This window comes from Epargyreus clarus, unplaced genomic scaffold (genome assembly GCF_041222505.1).
Source record: "Epargyreus clarus isolate Ecla_fem2 unplaced genomic scaffold, WU_Ecla_fem_2.2 ptg000029l, whole genome shotgun sequence".
NCBI classification, from domain to species: Eukaryota; Metazoa; Arthropoda; class Insecta; order Lepidoptera; family Hesperiidae; genus Epargyreus; species Epargyreus clarus.
The window spans coordinates 7,427,870-7,442,638 of record NW_027332235.1 but is presented as its reverse complement, the minus strand read 5'-3'; the positions used below and the strand labels follow the sequence as shown (position 1 = coordinate 7,442,638).

General features: G+C 35.4%; 1 protein-coding gene and 1 long non-coding RNA gene across 4 annotated transcripts in view; one reads left to right on the top strand and one right to left on the bottom strand.

Moving 5' to 3' along the window:
• Positions 1–14,769, bottom strand: part of LOC140754497 (uncharacterized) — a 36,737-nt gene that overhangs the window by 21,154 nt on the left and 814 nt on the right. Inside the window, exons 1-3 of one of the 2 annotated variants that reach the window (XM_073089524.1) lie at positions 12,998–13,345; positions 11,972–12,128; positions 11,511–11,593 (exon numbers count right to left, since the gene is read on the bottom strand). In XM_073089524.1, the coding sequence (XP_072945625.1) occupies positions 11,511–11,593; positions 11,972–12,128; positions 12,998–13,093 (336 nt within the window). In that variant the 5' untranslated portion in view covers positions 13,094–13,345. Of the gene's footprint in view, positions 1–11,510; positions 11,594–11,971; positions 12,129–12,997; positions 13,346–14,769 lie in introns of those variants that run through there. The other variant, XM_073089525.1, reaches the window with a different exon arrangement.
• LOC140754498 (uncharacterized) lies at positions 13,359–14,327 on the top strand. Of its 2 annotated transcripts, none has more exons than XR_012103672.1 (3): positions 13,359–13,425; positions 13,522–13,719; positions 14,023–14,327. It is a non-coding gene; the product is annotated as an uncharacterized LOC140754498 (long non-coding RNA). The 2 variants fall into 2 exon arrangements; XR_012103673.1 differs by having other exon boundaries at positions 13,522–13,759.

The window sequence follows — 14,769 nt, the reverse complement described above, 5'->3', positions numbered from 1 at the left end:
TAGCACGATGTGTAAGGATTTGTGACGGATTTGAAATAATCCTGAAGGAAATATGCAAGACATTTGGAAGTATTAGTGAGGCTAGAATGGCAGAGCTTTGTAAGCTACGACTTATTAAGTCTGGAAAATAATAAGTTATTTGTGTTGTTTTCTGGGACATAGAGTAAAATAATATCAAAATTATATTGATATTGAATATGCATATGAAATTTGGTGATAATCGGTAAAGCCGTTTCGGTAGGAGAACGGTAACTAACATGTGACACGAGAATTTTATATATAAGATTACGAAATGAATTTCGGTCGGCATATAAAGTATTAAAACGCATTTTAATGTAAATTTATCTACCGCAAAGAATAACAATTACAATTTTCAATATTTAAAAAATGGTTTCTGTTCCCTAAATTATATTCTACTTTGCATTGCAAATACTTGATCTAATTATTACGGTATTCATGCGACCGCGAACATTTAATGTGGCGTTTCGTAACTGGGGTGTTAATAAGGGTTGAAATTCATGAAAAATATCGACGGGTCCTACGTAAACTGGTGCAAGTGCGTTTTCACAACTTTACAGTAGAGCGATTTGAATGTTCTAATGCGTGTAACTTTAACATTATTCACGTATAATGCATTTTTTTTCAAAAGGATTCAATTATACCATTTTAAAGTTTTAACTATGTACGTTGAATAATGTTAAAGTTACACGCATTAGCATATACAAATCGCTCTACTGTAAAATTGTGAAAACGCACTTGCAACAGTTTACGTAGGACCCGTCGATATTAAACTCGGAAGCTTTTTCCTTATTGTTCAGTAAAGCTTATCACGTTATATCTTTCTTGCCGCACAGTTTCACCACTGTAAGATCTTTATTTTTAATAAAAAAGTGTATAAGTGAGTTGAACATTTGGAGAATTTACATTTTCTTTTAATTAACAAAACTGCATGATTTACTATTTTACTACTGAAACCATTTTAATATAATTATATAGACTGTGTTTTACGCTTTCAGAAACAAAAAATCGGAACAACTCCAATATATTCGGACAATAGTTACAGGCATCCCAGTGGTACGCATTTGGATTTCTAGAACAAGAGTTTCGGGTTAGAATTCAAGATATCTAATTTGTCAATGTCAGCTGTCTTTCAAATAAATGAACGCCGTGAGGAAATCTACATGCCTGAGCTTCTTAATATTCTTAAAGGTATGTGAAGTTAGGTACCGTACTTGAAAACCTAAAAAACTAACGTTACACTTCTCATTTGGACCGACCATTTGATAGTGGACCGACGGGTCCGCTATCAAAATGACGCTACTAGGGACGCCTAGTAGATGTACAGACACGAATTTCAAGTTTTTAGTTAAGCGCAACCAATTTAATTTTGCCAGGCCCTTTTCATAAATCTAAATATATATCACTCAAAGGTGACAGACTAACGTAGTGATCTATTAACGCACAGCCCAAACCACTGGACGGATCGGGCTGAAATTTGGTAGGCAGGTAGATGTTATGACGTAGGCATCCGCTATGAAAGAATTTTGATCAATTCTGCCCCCAAGGGGATAAGATAGTGGATGAAAATATTACTTCGTAACGCGAGCGAAGCCGCGGGAAAAAGCTCGTTTAGATATATAGCGGGTTATCACCCTCATTGGTAAGCATGTGATAAGTGTTAATAGTAACATGTACATAATGTGAAAAAAGGAGGCGCCGGGGATCCCTAACATCGCTAACGTCATCAACCCATTATTGTCCCACTTGGGCAGGGGTCTTCCCTCAGAATGAGAAAGAATAGGCCATAGTCCACCGCACTGGCCAAGTGCGTATTCGTAGACTTCACATACCTTTGAGATTTTTTTTAATATAAATCTTCCAGGTATGCAGGTTTCCTCACTATGTTTTCCTTCACCATTTTAAGCAAGTGATAATTTCTAATATGCACTTAATTTTGAAAGATCATAGGTTACTTGCCTAGGATTGAACCTCGGACCCCTCGTTCGAGAGGTCGAGTTTCTAAGCCATTGGGCTATCACTGCTATAAAATCCCTAACGCAAAAGCGAAATTTTCGTAGACTACTAAAAACATACTTGTAAATCCAATTTAACAAACAATGTAAAATCCTAACAAAACCCTCCATTAAACATTGTCAAACTGTGCTTTAGTTATTCCAACATCTCCTAGCACTCTGGCCTTTGTGAATAGTTGCATAATAGTTGGTTACCTGCCGCGGGCATTCCAATCCTGTTACAGCACTGGATGACGGTGGTTTGCGGGTTAGAATTCAGAGAACCTCCTAAATCTATCCGATTTGAAGGATTTCGTTATAAGCCAGTTAGTTAACTTTGAAGCTTTTGGTAGTAAGGGACTGATTTAAAGGAATCTTAAAAAAATAATAGTTATAAAGTTAATATTTAAAAATAAAATAGTTATGAAGCTAATTTCTAAAGATAAGTAAACGTTGAATATTTTGCAATTGCAAACAGTGTACATACTCTTATGTTGTATGTGGTATGTAGGACTGTAAGTATGTATGTATTGACCAGAATAGGGCTACTGTATCCCCTGCCTGTCGTAAAAGGCGACTAAAAGGGGCTTCTGGGGTTGCCGGCGGCAAGAGTGGGAGCTCAAGCCGCCCGGCCAGCAACCCCGGAAAGTACGGCGGTATGGTAAGTGATTGTTTACCGTCGTGTACCCCAGACGGTATGGGGAACGCCATGCTCACCTGGGCGGAGCCCGAGGGGGCAACGCGCTAAGACGATTTCGGTTGCATTTCTTTGGAGATCTTGGAGTCCTTTACGCAGTGTCGAGGACGGCCACCGGGGTGGTTTTAGTGCGGTAAGAATCCTAGATAAATCTGTGTCGCTCTCACGGCACTGAGTACCTTTCAAAGGTTCCCCCCTCGAAATAAAAAAAATCTGTATGTATTATACGATTGCGCTATACGGGATTTCTACTCGTCTTATCTTTTTATTTAATGGACAACAAGTTTTAACTTTTAATACATGTATGATTTTAGACTATTAGATATGTAGATATTAGACGGGTACTCACAATATTGTGACTTGCATAAATATATACTTGTTGACCACGTTCCATGCAACTAGTTCGAAATATCGGCAATAAAAAAATTAAAAAAATAACCGCTTATCGTGAGTATTCGTTACATAGTAAAATGTATGAATACATGGACAAACGATCCAGTGCACCTCATGTTAAGTGCTGCGTCCTTTGGATATTTGTAATCATTCACCTAATGACGAAGCTGGTTGGAATATTACTACCCTTACCTGAATACACCCGCTTTATACTACTTTATAAATAGAAATGATGGAACTAACGCTCAGTAGAGTTTTGCATATAAACGATATTGTTCAATTGTTAAAGTAATTAATGTATTGACTTATTCTCACAAACAAACATTTTCAATTTATGTCAGTGCTTTCACATTCCGAGAAAGCCAAATGATTACTTTCACAATCTTTAGGCATTTTCTTAGAACCTTTAATAAATTGAAGGAAATATTTTTCCATAAATTCAGACAGCTGTGATATAGGTTTTTGGGATATTTTCAATCTGCGATAAGTCGAAATTGCTTGTTCCCTTCAAAGGTCCAGTATGGTCAAAGGTCCAGATGGGAATACTAATATTATTTTCATATTTTATTCTTGACCTTATTATTAAAATATATTTACAAAAACGGCCGACCCAACGTACCTTATTAAACCGCATTTAGGTAAAGAATGGATAATCTACAAAAGTACAAGGAATATTAATGTTATTTCTGATTTGGATATTCCTATCAGAATCAGAATGAGATCATATATTTGGATACCTGATCACGTTTAGATACGTTCTATCGTTGTATACCCTTTATTTTCCTATGCCAGGCATAGTTTGTTTCACAGAATGAGTTATGTTTAAGCCATAGTTCCTCTAATAATATAGGTTTACTCATAGTGTTTTCCTAATAATTGCGAAAATTAAACTACTTGTCTCAGTATAAGATCCTAGGCGTGTAGCAACAATTTTAAAATAACAATTTTACGACCCTTTCTGAATTGCACGGATTCGGAAAAATAACAAACATTAGAGCTGAATACACAGTACTGATATAAAAATCTCTTCTTGTTCTGGAAAACCTTTTGAAGCACTGTTAAATATTAATTTTCGTTGTAATAACAGATCCATTTTCGGTACACTGGGCCACGAACAAAAATAACAAAAGCGATTATGCAAAGTATATCATGAAATCCCTGTTAAGGATTTCTACAAAACCGAAAATCTCAGTTTGAATATTTGTTCTCAGTTCGGAAGCTCGTTTTCGTCATTTAGTGTTCGTCTGATATGTTTTATATACCAGTATAGTCCGCGCCAAACTGCTAGTCCGCTCTGAAGTTGTTGCGAGAAGGTGTAGTCATACGATTTGCTATGGCGACACGATTCATATTCAGTTATTGCAGCTTTATGCGAACTATACACCGTACGAAACCTAGATAGGCAGAAATTTTTATAAGATTGACGTAGCGTATAATATACAGACCATCTGATGGTGGTAAGTGGTCAATCGTCCATGGACATCTGTAATGAACTGTATATAAAAATAGGGGCTCTATATGAAGTGAATCATAGAGACTTTGCTATTCCTAAGAATTAAGATGGTCGCCAAATATGTACCTAAGTCAGTCACACTCTCACCGAAACGCAAGAAATAGATGATACCTTCCCGATTAAGCTCTATTCACCCAATTATAAAATAACTTTCTAATTTAGAAAGAGGATGTAAAGATAGAAAGAAGGAAGAGATATTATAAAAAATCTCTGGGAATGAAACGTAATAAATTTAAAATGTCTTACCTACTGAAGACGGCGACTTGTGAATATGATTCCAACCATTATAAATATTAATATTTTGTTACCGGATCCTAAACTATTTTTCATATACTTCAAATCTTCTAAATACTTTGGTCTTTTGTCACCAGCTCCTAAACTATTTGTTTGAGTACTCGATCCCGGGGAACTTTTCTAATAAAACTTGTAGGTTATTTTTGAAGCGCCAAGTCGGTTCTTTGTTATTCATAGCTTCAACAAATTTAAATAGGCTCCCGTATAACGGAATGGCGGCAAATACTCAAGGAATGGTATCAAAGGGTCGTAAAAAGTTCTTGTTGTTTTTATTCTCACTTTAATGATGTTTTGGACAAATACGGCGGTCACATTAAGTATTATATCTCAACTTGGAATGATCCAATACAATCATTAAAATTGGTTAAAAATCCAGTTATTATAATGCTAAAGCTAGACTTGTCTTTGTGATCCTATATTATTTTCTGCTTATATTATATTTCTCTTTTATAGTTAATAAACATTTATATTTCAACGAATTGATATGCTTGTTTTTTATTACTTTTTGTACAGTATTTATTTATGTAATGTCGGGATATAGCATTACGTCAAAGGAAAACATTTTGTCTTGAACAGTATATCGATAACACAAAGCAACCTCTCAAAGTGGTGTACAAACTTGAAAATACAAACACATTTATCAGCTTATAGTTGTAAGCAAACACGTTCCCAATTTATCTGGAATCGTGCTTACACTGCAAACATTGGCTTAACCGATTAATGCTTGGTATGATAATCTGAGTCGCTTATAGCTCACTACTATTGCGTATCGGAAATCAGCATCGAAGCATGGATGGGAATTAAGTAAGATGACTTTTTTAAGGTGGGTTTTCAAAAAGTGGTACCCCCTTTGTGGTGGGTCACCGGCGGTACCACCGCCACACGTATTTCTGCCTAATAACAGCAGTGTTAATCGCTGCTGTGTACTGGCTTGAAGAGTGTGGTAAGGGAGAAATTGCCGAGGCGTTATAGCTTAGTTCTCAGGGGTAGCGGCGCATCTGTGACCGATCTCAGATAGGATTATTTAATCCTTCTTGGTGCATTCCTGCATGCTCGTCTGCTACTTCCATGGATAAGTATACATATCTCACCGCCTTGCAATTGAAGGAAGCCATTAAATGGCTTAAACCGCTGACAATTTTGTCAGCCATTTAATGGGTGTCGTGGTGTAATTTACTCGGAACAATGCCGACATACGCAGTTAAATGGTGCAAAAACACGAAATCGAAGAAAAAGTGCGGAGAAATATCGTATCTCTCGTTTCGATCTAAAAACAAAAAAAATCCTAATATTTTTCAAACACGAAAATAGATGGCAGTGGCAATTTCAATTGCCAAAACTGGTTACATTTTCTACTCTTATATTACAAAAAAAAGTAAAGTCAGCCTTCAAGCTAAGGGTCCTGATGCCCGTCAGGAGATCAGATGACGGCTTTTTCGTAAGACCTTGAATGTCGAAACGTATGAAGAAATCGATCGGTCCATGAGTAGGGATAAGTACGGACCCTTTTCGTGAATATTCAGATTGCAATCCGCGGGATGAGTAAATTGGCGCGTAACATATTTTCCTTACGTCCTTCCCAAGACACCGGAATGAATAAAATCAACGTAAATTTACGCATGGAATTCAATAATACATTCGAGCGGGGACGCATTTCCATAAGGTATTATAATATGTTAAGCAGCATTTCCTTTTTATAATATAGGAGTAGCAGACGAGCATGCAGTCCACCTGATGGTAAGTAGCCCCTGCCGCCCATGGACATCTGGAATCAACCCCAGATAGGATTAGATATTCTAACCTGAGGACGGCCACAGTTGTGCCGCTACCCCTGATAACTAAGTTGGTACGCCTCGGAAAGGAATGTCTCCCTTACCACACCTTTCAAACCAGAACACGTTACATATGTTATGAGGTAGAAATAGGTGTGGCGGTGGTGCCGCCGGAGTCAAACCACAAAGGGTTCTACCACTTTAACAAATCATTTTTCCTTTAATAAATAATAATAATTATGTATTTCAGACAATATAAACAACAAACAATTTAAAAGACGGTATGTTCGAGTTGTTAGTGGTGTCCTCTTTTCTTTTGCTCTGTCTACCACTGTTGTATCTTTTCATCCTTCAGTAGTGTCTTTAACTGATGTCGCAAGTGTATTTCAGTAACGGGTTTAAAACTTGCTTTTACATTTCCATGGATTCAGACTCAGGTGGAATTTCAGACTACATCAATCTTCGCTAATTTACTACGCGAGAAAGTTTTGATAGTAGGTATCAAAAGTAAGGCTTTTATGTAATTAACGAAACAGTCTGATGCGATTGTAAAATTATTACATTTACTATCATACGACAATTATATAAGCCCTAGTTCGAAAAATTCATCTTTTATAGTTAACTTATTTGCTTAATAAAACATCTTATTTTTTTTATAATATAAGAGTAGCAGACGAGCATGCAGTCCACCTGATGGTAAGTGGCTACTGCCGGACATCTGTAATCACCCCCAGATAGGATTAGATATTCCTACCTGAGGTCGGCTACAGATGCGCCGCTACCCCTGAGGACTAAGCTGGAACGCCTCGGAAAAGTCTGTCTCCCTTACCACACCCTTCAAACCGGAACACAACAGCGCCTAACACTGCTGTTATTGGGTAATTTTGTCATTTTGATACCCTATGAGTAACTTGACATTTTCTTTCATATACCTAAACACATTTTATTTATTTATTTTATTTATTTATTTACTTTATTATACCTTAACTAACACGGGTATAAAAGGCGGACTTAATGCTAGAAGCATTCTCTGCCAGTCTACCTTTAGGCTAAGCAGAAAACGTGCAAGGCGGTATGTCTAGGAAGAGTAATTATAATATATAATTATAATTATATATGTAAGTATATAAAATAACTATACAAACAATAGGTTACATAACAAACACACACATAATATAATATATATAATTATACATACAATAGGGTACACTATAAGAAAAATGATGAACCGTAAATATAAGCACTATGATTTCTGTAGAAAATATAATTTAATTATATTTTTAAAAGTCTGTCTGCTGCAGGCATTGCGTAATTCATTCGGGAGAGCATTCCACAACCGAATAGCGTGAATTGCAAATGACTTGGATACGAAACCAGTCCGATGAAGTGGAATCGTTAAAACGAGAGAATTGGAAGATCGCAACTGGCGCTCGTGAGAGTCACGGAGATACTGAAACTTTTGCTTCAGGTATCCCGGCGTAGGCGGTTCAGATAAAATGGAAAAAAGAGTAGAAAGTAATCTAACCTGTCTACGCTCACGAATAGGAAGCCATTCAAGTTGGCGACGGTAAGAGGAAATGTGATCGAATTTGCGCAGACAGAAGATGAATCGAATGGCGTGGTTAATAAGTCTTTCCAACTTATTGAGATGCTCCTCGCTTATATCAGTGCAACATACATCAGCATAATCAATAATTGGTAAAATAAGCGCCTGTACTACAGTGACTTTAACTTTAATCGGAAGAAAGTTACGAAGGCGATTTAGGACGCGCAGCCTCGCAAATACAGAACGGCTGACTTCACTCACGTGGTCCGACCAGCTCAATGTTGAATCCAAACATAGGCCGAGATCTTTGACACAAGATGTGAAAGGTACAATAGAGTCCTCAAACACAACCGGTGAGACGGAACCACATTCACACATCCACACATTCAATGTTACCTTATCTTATTTTGCTGCCAGTAGTAAAACTGAATTATCTCAAAGCTTTTTATGACAAATTGTGGCGTGGTTTTTGATCTCCTCTACAGATTATCATGCTTTTATGCTGGCTAATCTTACCTAGCCCTAATGTAAAGTTCCGATCTTGTATTTTATCATAATACTGGTTGTAATAAATTCTGTGGTTTTATATAATTTATCTACAATTTATATAGTTGAATAATGATTAGAATTGATCGCATTCGAAGTACATTGCTGTTCATAAGCAGCAGTGACCATATACCATCAGGTGTCTATATAAAACCTTTGTTGAAATAATATTTGCTTTGTTGATACTTGTTTCGGAAATTTTGGGGGTATAAAGTTACTCATATTTGTAAATCTCTTGTAGGACTAACAAAGTTTGTCCTTGTAGTCCCGGGACTAGAATAGGGCTACGGTATCACCTGCCTGTCGTACGAGGCGACTAAAAGTCCGGCAAGCAACTCCGGGAAGGACGGCGGTGTGTGTGGTCGCGTTCAGAGGATTCCGGTTGCGTTCCGTAGGAGATCCCGGAGTCCATTTGGCACCGTAGAGGACGGCCACGGGGGGGGTTTTGGGGCGGTAAGAATCCCACATAACCCTGTGTCGGTCCCACGGCACCGGGTACCTTTTGAAGGTTTCCCCCTCGTAAACAAAAAAAGGACTAACAATTACAGTTATAATAACAGTTAAATTATTCCGCGTGGTAATCAACAAAACATCGTTTATGCTGTTAATAATCATGTTCATAAAACGACAGAATAATATTAAATAAAACATTTATATAGCATTCAAATAATATAATCTATACTAATCAATCGTGTTATTTCAATCTACGAACGATAAAAATGAAAAATTTGTCTGAAGCAGGGGTATCCAACCTTATTTTTTATGCAAAGCATCAAGATTTATCCAGAGTAAAGTCAATATATGAGTAAAATAAAATAATTATTTTATTTTTTTAATGAAGTGCTTAGTCTAGACTATTTTAATTATCCTATAATATTTTTAACATTGTAGGTTACCTATTTTGTAATGCACAATATTTAATATATTTTTTTGCATATAAAGTGCATTTACAGACTTTAATAAAGCTGGTAAAGTTAAAGCAAATAATCAAAATGTACGATAATTCTTGACTATCTGTATGTATTGGTTAATCTCGGAAAAGGTAACAAGATTCTAATATCATAGTATACTTCTTACATAAAATTATCTAGAGTCCCATAATCCGTAATCTAGAGCCGCATAAAAATTTAAAAAGCTTCCATAGGGGTGCAGGCGTCTGTCGCGTTATAGCTCATAAATAATAAATTAATGTTCATTGGCAAATCTTCCAGCGTACAAACCGGGCCGCAACTTGAGTACCCCCGCCTCAGAGGGACGTTAATTTTCCGCGAGCATCGACAAATTGTGCCTGTCATTCCAAATAAAAAGTGCGAGAACATAAATATTGTAGGCAAGCTCCATCTGCTAAACAATTTTTATGTCAATAACATGTCGGAGCTGATTTACTGGTGGATTAGAAGAAAATGTAACCGTCAATCGATCGACTTTTTAGTCTGGCTTATCGATTTTACTCGTTTTGCTTAATGTTGTAATACAATAAAACTATTTCATAATCCAATTTAGAACTTTTTTATGCTTACTCGTACAATCGTGCCAGCCCGTGACTATATAAATCGGCAATTATTATTATAAAAATAACACATAATGAAGGTAATACAACATAATTAATTAAAATAATACTATAATTAAATAATTTAAATATATTTATAACCGTTGTGACCTTATGGCATGTTAATGACAACTTAAGTATTTTTATAACAGTATTTTCGGTAACACATTAGCCTACGTTACGTAAATAATGTATTACTTAGATTACACACACGCCTGTATATAATTTTATACTTAACGTTTTCAAACTTTTGTATTTTGATAGTAACGAAACCACGAAACAATTTCATTAGAAATTTAACATTCGCATATTAATTAAAAGTAGAAACCATATCGTTACAAATATCTCTTATTGTGTTTATCAAAACTCTGCGATTCATTTGTTGCTCATTCATTAATTAATTTTTCTATCGTTTAAGTACAAATAAACCTTTGATTAAGTTTACATTCAGTCCAAATGTCTAAACCATTAAGCTAACTTTAGAGATCAGCTTAAACGACTTTCCAATTTATTAGCAATTGTAAAACATCTGGATTCGGTCTCTTAAAACGAGACTTCACTGCGATGAAAATAAGGTTTTGTGTGTTTTAATTGAGCGCGTTTTAATGGAGATCGTAATCCGTTTTACAATTAATCTTTGTGGATGAACTGAAATAATTGTATTCAGTAATAAAGCTTTAAAAAAGAAATAAAGATTATGTGGGTCCAAACATAAGCTCTAGTTAATAAAACACAATCAAAGAAAATTTAATTATAGACCAGAACGGAAAAATGATGTACAATGATTTGCTTGCAAATACGATGGCAAATAAATTGTAACATTTAATTTTGTACAACGAGGTCCATTGATTATAGAATAACATAGAGCTGTTCACTGACTGAATAAAAAATTTACTGGAATTAGTTGATGAACTAAAAAGACCGCATCCCAGCCAAAGCAGCACATCGATATAGATAATAATATGGATTGCTTTCAATTTTGTATCGTAATTTTTCGTATCGTAAGTCATGGTTATGTCTGTTTGTCAAATCATAACATTGATGACTGTGTGTTATTGATACTTAGTTTTCGTTTTTCTTCAAATCCAGATTCTTTTAAGGAGGCCCAAAGTTTACTTTATGGCCGGTCCATGCATTACTCAGATCTAAAACACTTACTCATGGAAAAATCTATGTCTATGCACTTACCTGTCTTAGTTCAGTTGCAAGGTCGATGACAAGTTGATTTTGTTCTTTGTCAAAATCCTTAGCTATCTTTTCCTCTTGAGGCCCTAAAAATCAATCGATTTCATCTAATTAAATATTATGATTTTATAAAATATATACTCATTTTAATACAATAAGAAAGACAAAAATCTGATAGCTGTTAATTCTGTAGCTGCTTAGTTGTCGTAAAAATATTTACAAATAGGAAACCTTCTCCCGAGGTATTCTGGAAGTGCTATGATATGGGTCTTTTCAAAAAAGGTGCAAAAAGAGCTCTCCTTCAAAGCCGGCGACGCATTGGCAACTCTTCTGGTGTTGCAAATATCCATAGGCAACGTTGACTACTTTCCATAAGGTAGCACGTCTGCTATATAGTTAGGTTCAAATATAAAAAAAGAAAGAAAAATAAGTAAAAATAAAAAATATAATAGGTAAAATCGCACCTTCAAAGGATTGTATGATGAAAACGCCGATGATGGTCCAAAGAACGAGGAACGTGGTGAGTCCCAGCTGGCACACGACGCATCTGATGATCACGGAGTATATGGTCTCTCCAGCCACCTTCGGCGCTGGGTACACCCTTAGCCATGTGTCCGGCATCTTCAACAAACATGTACACATACACATTGAAACTGTGTAATCTTGACGTCATCTAAGTGTCTTTTTTAGGTCAAAACTACTTTTGAATATTGCATTATACTGATTCTGGAGGGTATTCAAACATTCAAAATTCGTTTTCAGAGGAGTACGTCGTGTTCGGTAATACTTTTCCTAAACTCTTTCTTTCTTTTTGGAGACGGTTACAAATATCTATTAGCAAATAAAAGCTTTTTACTAAATATCAAATTATTTGAATAATCTTGATCTTAGAAGTAACAGAAAGTACCTATCGTGGCGCGAATGATCACAAACAGTCGAAATAAGTTCAAGTGAAAGGTTTATCTATTATTTAATACAAAACATCATTGACTTTGAATTGTGTAAAAATAAGGTAAATACTTTGGTACATTCGTAAATTTTTAGATTGCCTAAAGAAGAAGAAAAGAAAAATGCCCAAAATCCACACATTTTCTTATCTTCTTTCTGAAATGCTCTCGTGTCACAAAATAAAATTTACATAAAGTAAATATCAGCGTGTTATCTACGTACTCCTGTTCTGAATTTTTAGACCGTCATTCTGAAAAATCGTAGAAGAGTGGCATACCATTACATGTATACTGGCTTATTCTAATAAGTTTAATTACTAACCTTGTGTCCGGCAAATCATTTAACAAAAATCTTTACACTAAACATAGATTAACACCACATATTTAATAAAATATCCTAAAACCTTAAAACTCTACGCCATTTAGTCACCAACTGCGTCAAAGCAGAATTCCTAATGAAAAATCTCTCTTATCAAACACAAATATTTTGCTAAGAATCACCACGAGTATTAGTACACCGGAAATTTAGATAAAATAGTTTACCTTGTGTAAAACAATTGTCTTCTTGGATTCTGTCTTATTATTTGATTTGGCTCCAACGTTACTCATAGTCTCATGTTTGATATTTCCACGTGTCATAAAATTATTCTTTAAAAATTTGTTACTTTCTCGACATGTTGGTCCTTGATTACTAATTATGTTTCTATCTAGCACTTTACGATGAAGCACAAAATCGCGGGTTGCATCATCAAGTTTAATCTCACTATCACAAGCCCCGGGTAACACTATATTATATTCTTTGCTTACTTTTCGTTTAATGTTTATCACGTTATTTTTATCGGTCTTAGCTAACACTGTTTTGACGTTTATATCGTCGCCTAATAGTTTTAACGTCCTGTCAAATGAAACGGATTTTTTATCCTCATCCCGTTCACCGATTTTCGCTTTCCTATATAAAGGTTTAACAAAATGTATGTTTCGTTTAAACTTGTCTTTAATCGACTCCTTTTTCATTTTCGAGTGTTCGAGTGAAATTCTGAAAGGTGACTGTTTCCAAAACCTTGCAGCATAGCGTGCTGGGAGCCAGAAATTATCAAGTTCCGGTACAAAATTTAACGGAAGCGCTTACTCATCAAAGCATCAAACTTAAAACGAAAATGGGTTAAGACTCCAAGAAAGTGCTAAACTTTTATTCAGTTCGTTCATTCCAAGTTCTTTCGTGTAGACAAAGTCTTTAAGTGAGCGTTTAACTAAAGCACTTTCCGGTAATTGTTCGACTACTTTTATTGAAGGAACTACAGCCAGGTTACTTAATTAAGCTTTTTCTTTATTGGTTTTTAGTACCAAAAGGATTCATTCATTACACCAGTTCTTTATTAACACTCATACAAGAGTTGTTATGTGACATGTTCTGCAATGGTAAACAAGTGCGGGTTGGTTGATTTTACATATGTAGATAAAATAGAAAACTCATGCGTGTAGGTTTTCCCATATATATCTATGCACATTATTTTGAATAAAAAAAAGATTATGGAATGCATTTATGGAATTCAAACTTGAACCAACAGCCAGATATAGCTACGAACAGCTGGGCTGTCACGGAATGGAATCTACTACGTTACATGCTGGTATTACCTAGCTTAGTCCTGTTCGAGTTGTTTAGAAGTAATACCCACATACCGTTAGCTGCTACGGAAAGAAACAAAGTTTAAATTGAGTTCGTGTGGTCCGTCGGTCACAGCCCCTTCATATTATCTACAACGTCTGTTTAATACATACGTATAATTACAAAACATTACTTTGTTGTTGACAAACAAATAAAGCCTAATTTGGATTTTGTAAACAGTTCTTGTAAACTTGCTCAAGCCAAAGATTAAAAGTTATGCTCAAGTTAGTTTATATTATGTTATTTATATAACGGGTATTAATCGCTTAATATATGAGAACCTGTTGCTCGACAAACAAAACGAGCAATTTAGGGTTTGGGTGTTAGTCCATCAAACTTTTGAACGTTTCTGCCGTTGTTTAACTTTATAAGCAAGTCACAGGTCGTCATGTGTTACATCTAACTGAATTCGCTATTTCATCCACTGATTGTTAGCCATTACACACTGAATCTAGTGGTTTCTCGCTATATTTCGTAGAAAATTATCAGGTTCATAATTGTAATATAAGACTTATCTCTTTATCAAGGTAATTAGGTGCTTCTAATATGCAAGTGACGTACGAATACAATTATACATGTAAGTTTTAAAATTATTTTTCAAGTAGACATAATGTAAAAAAATAAGACTGATTTTATATAGTGGACTATA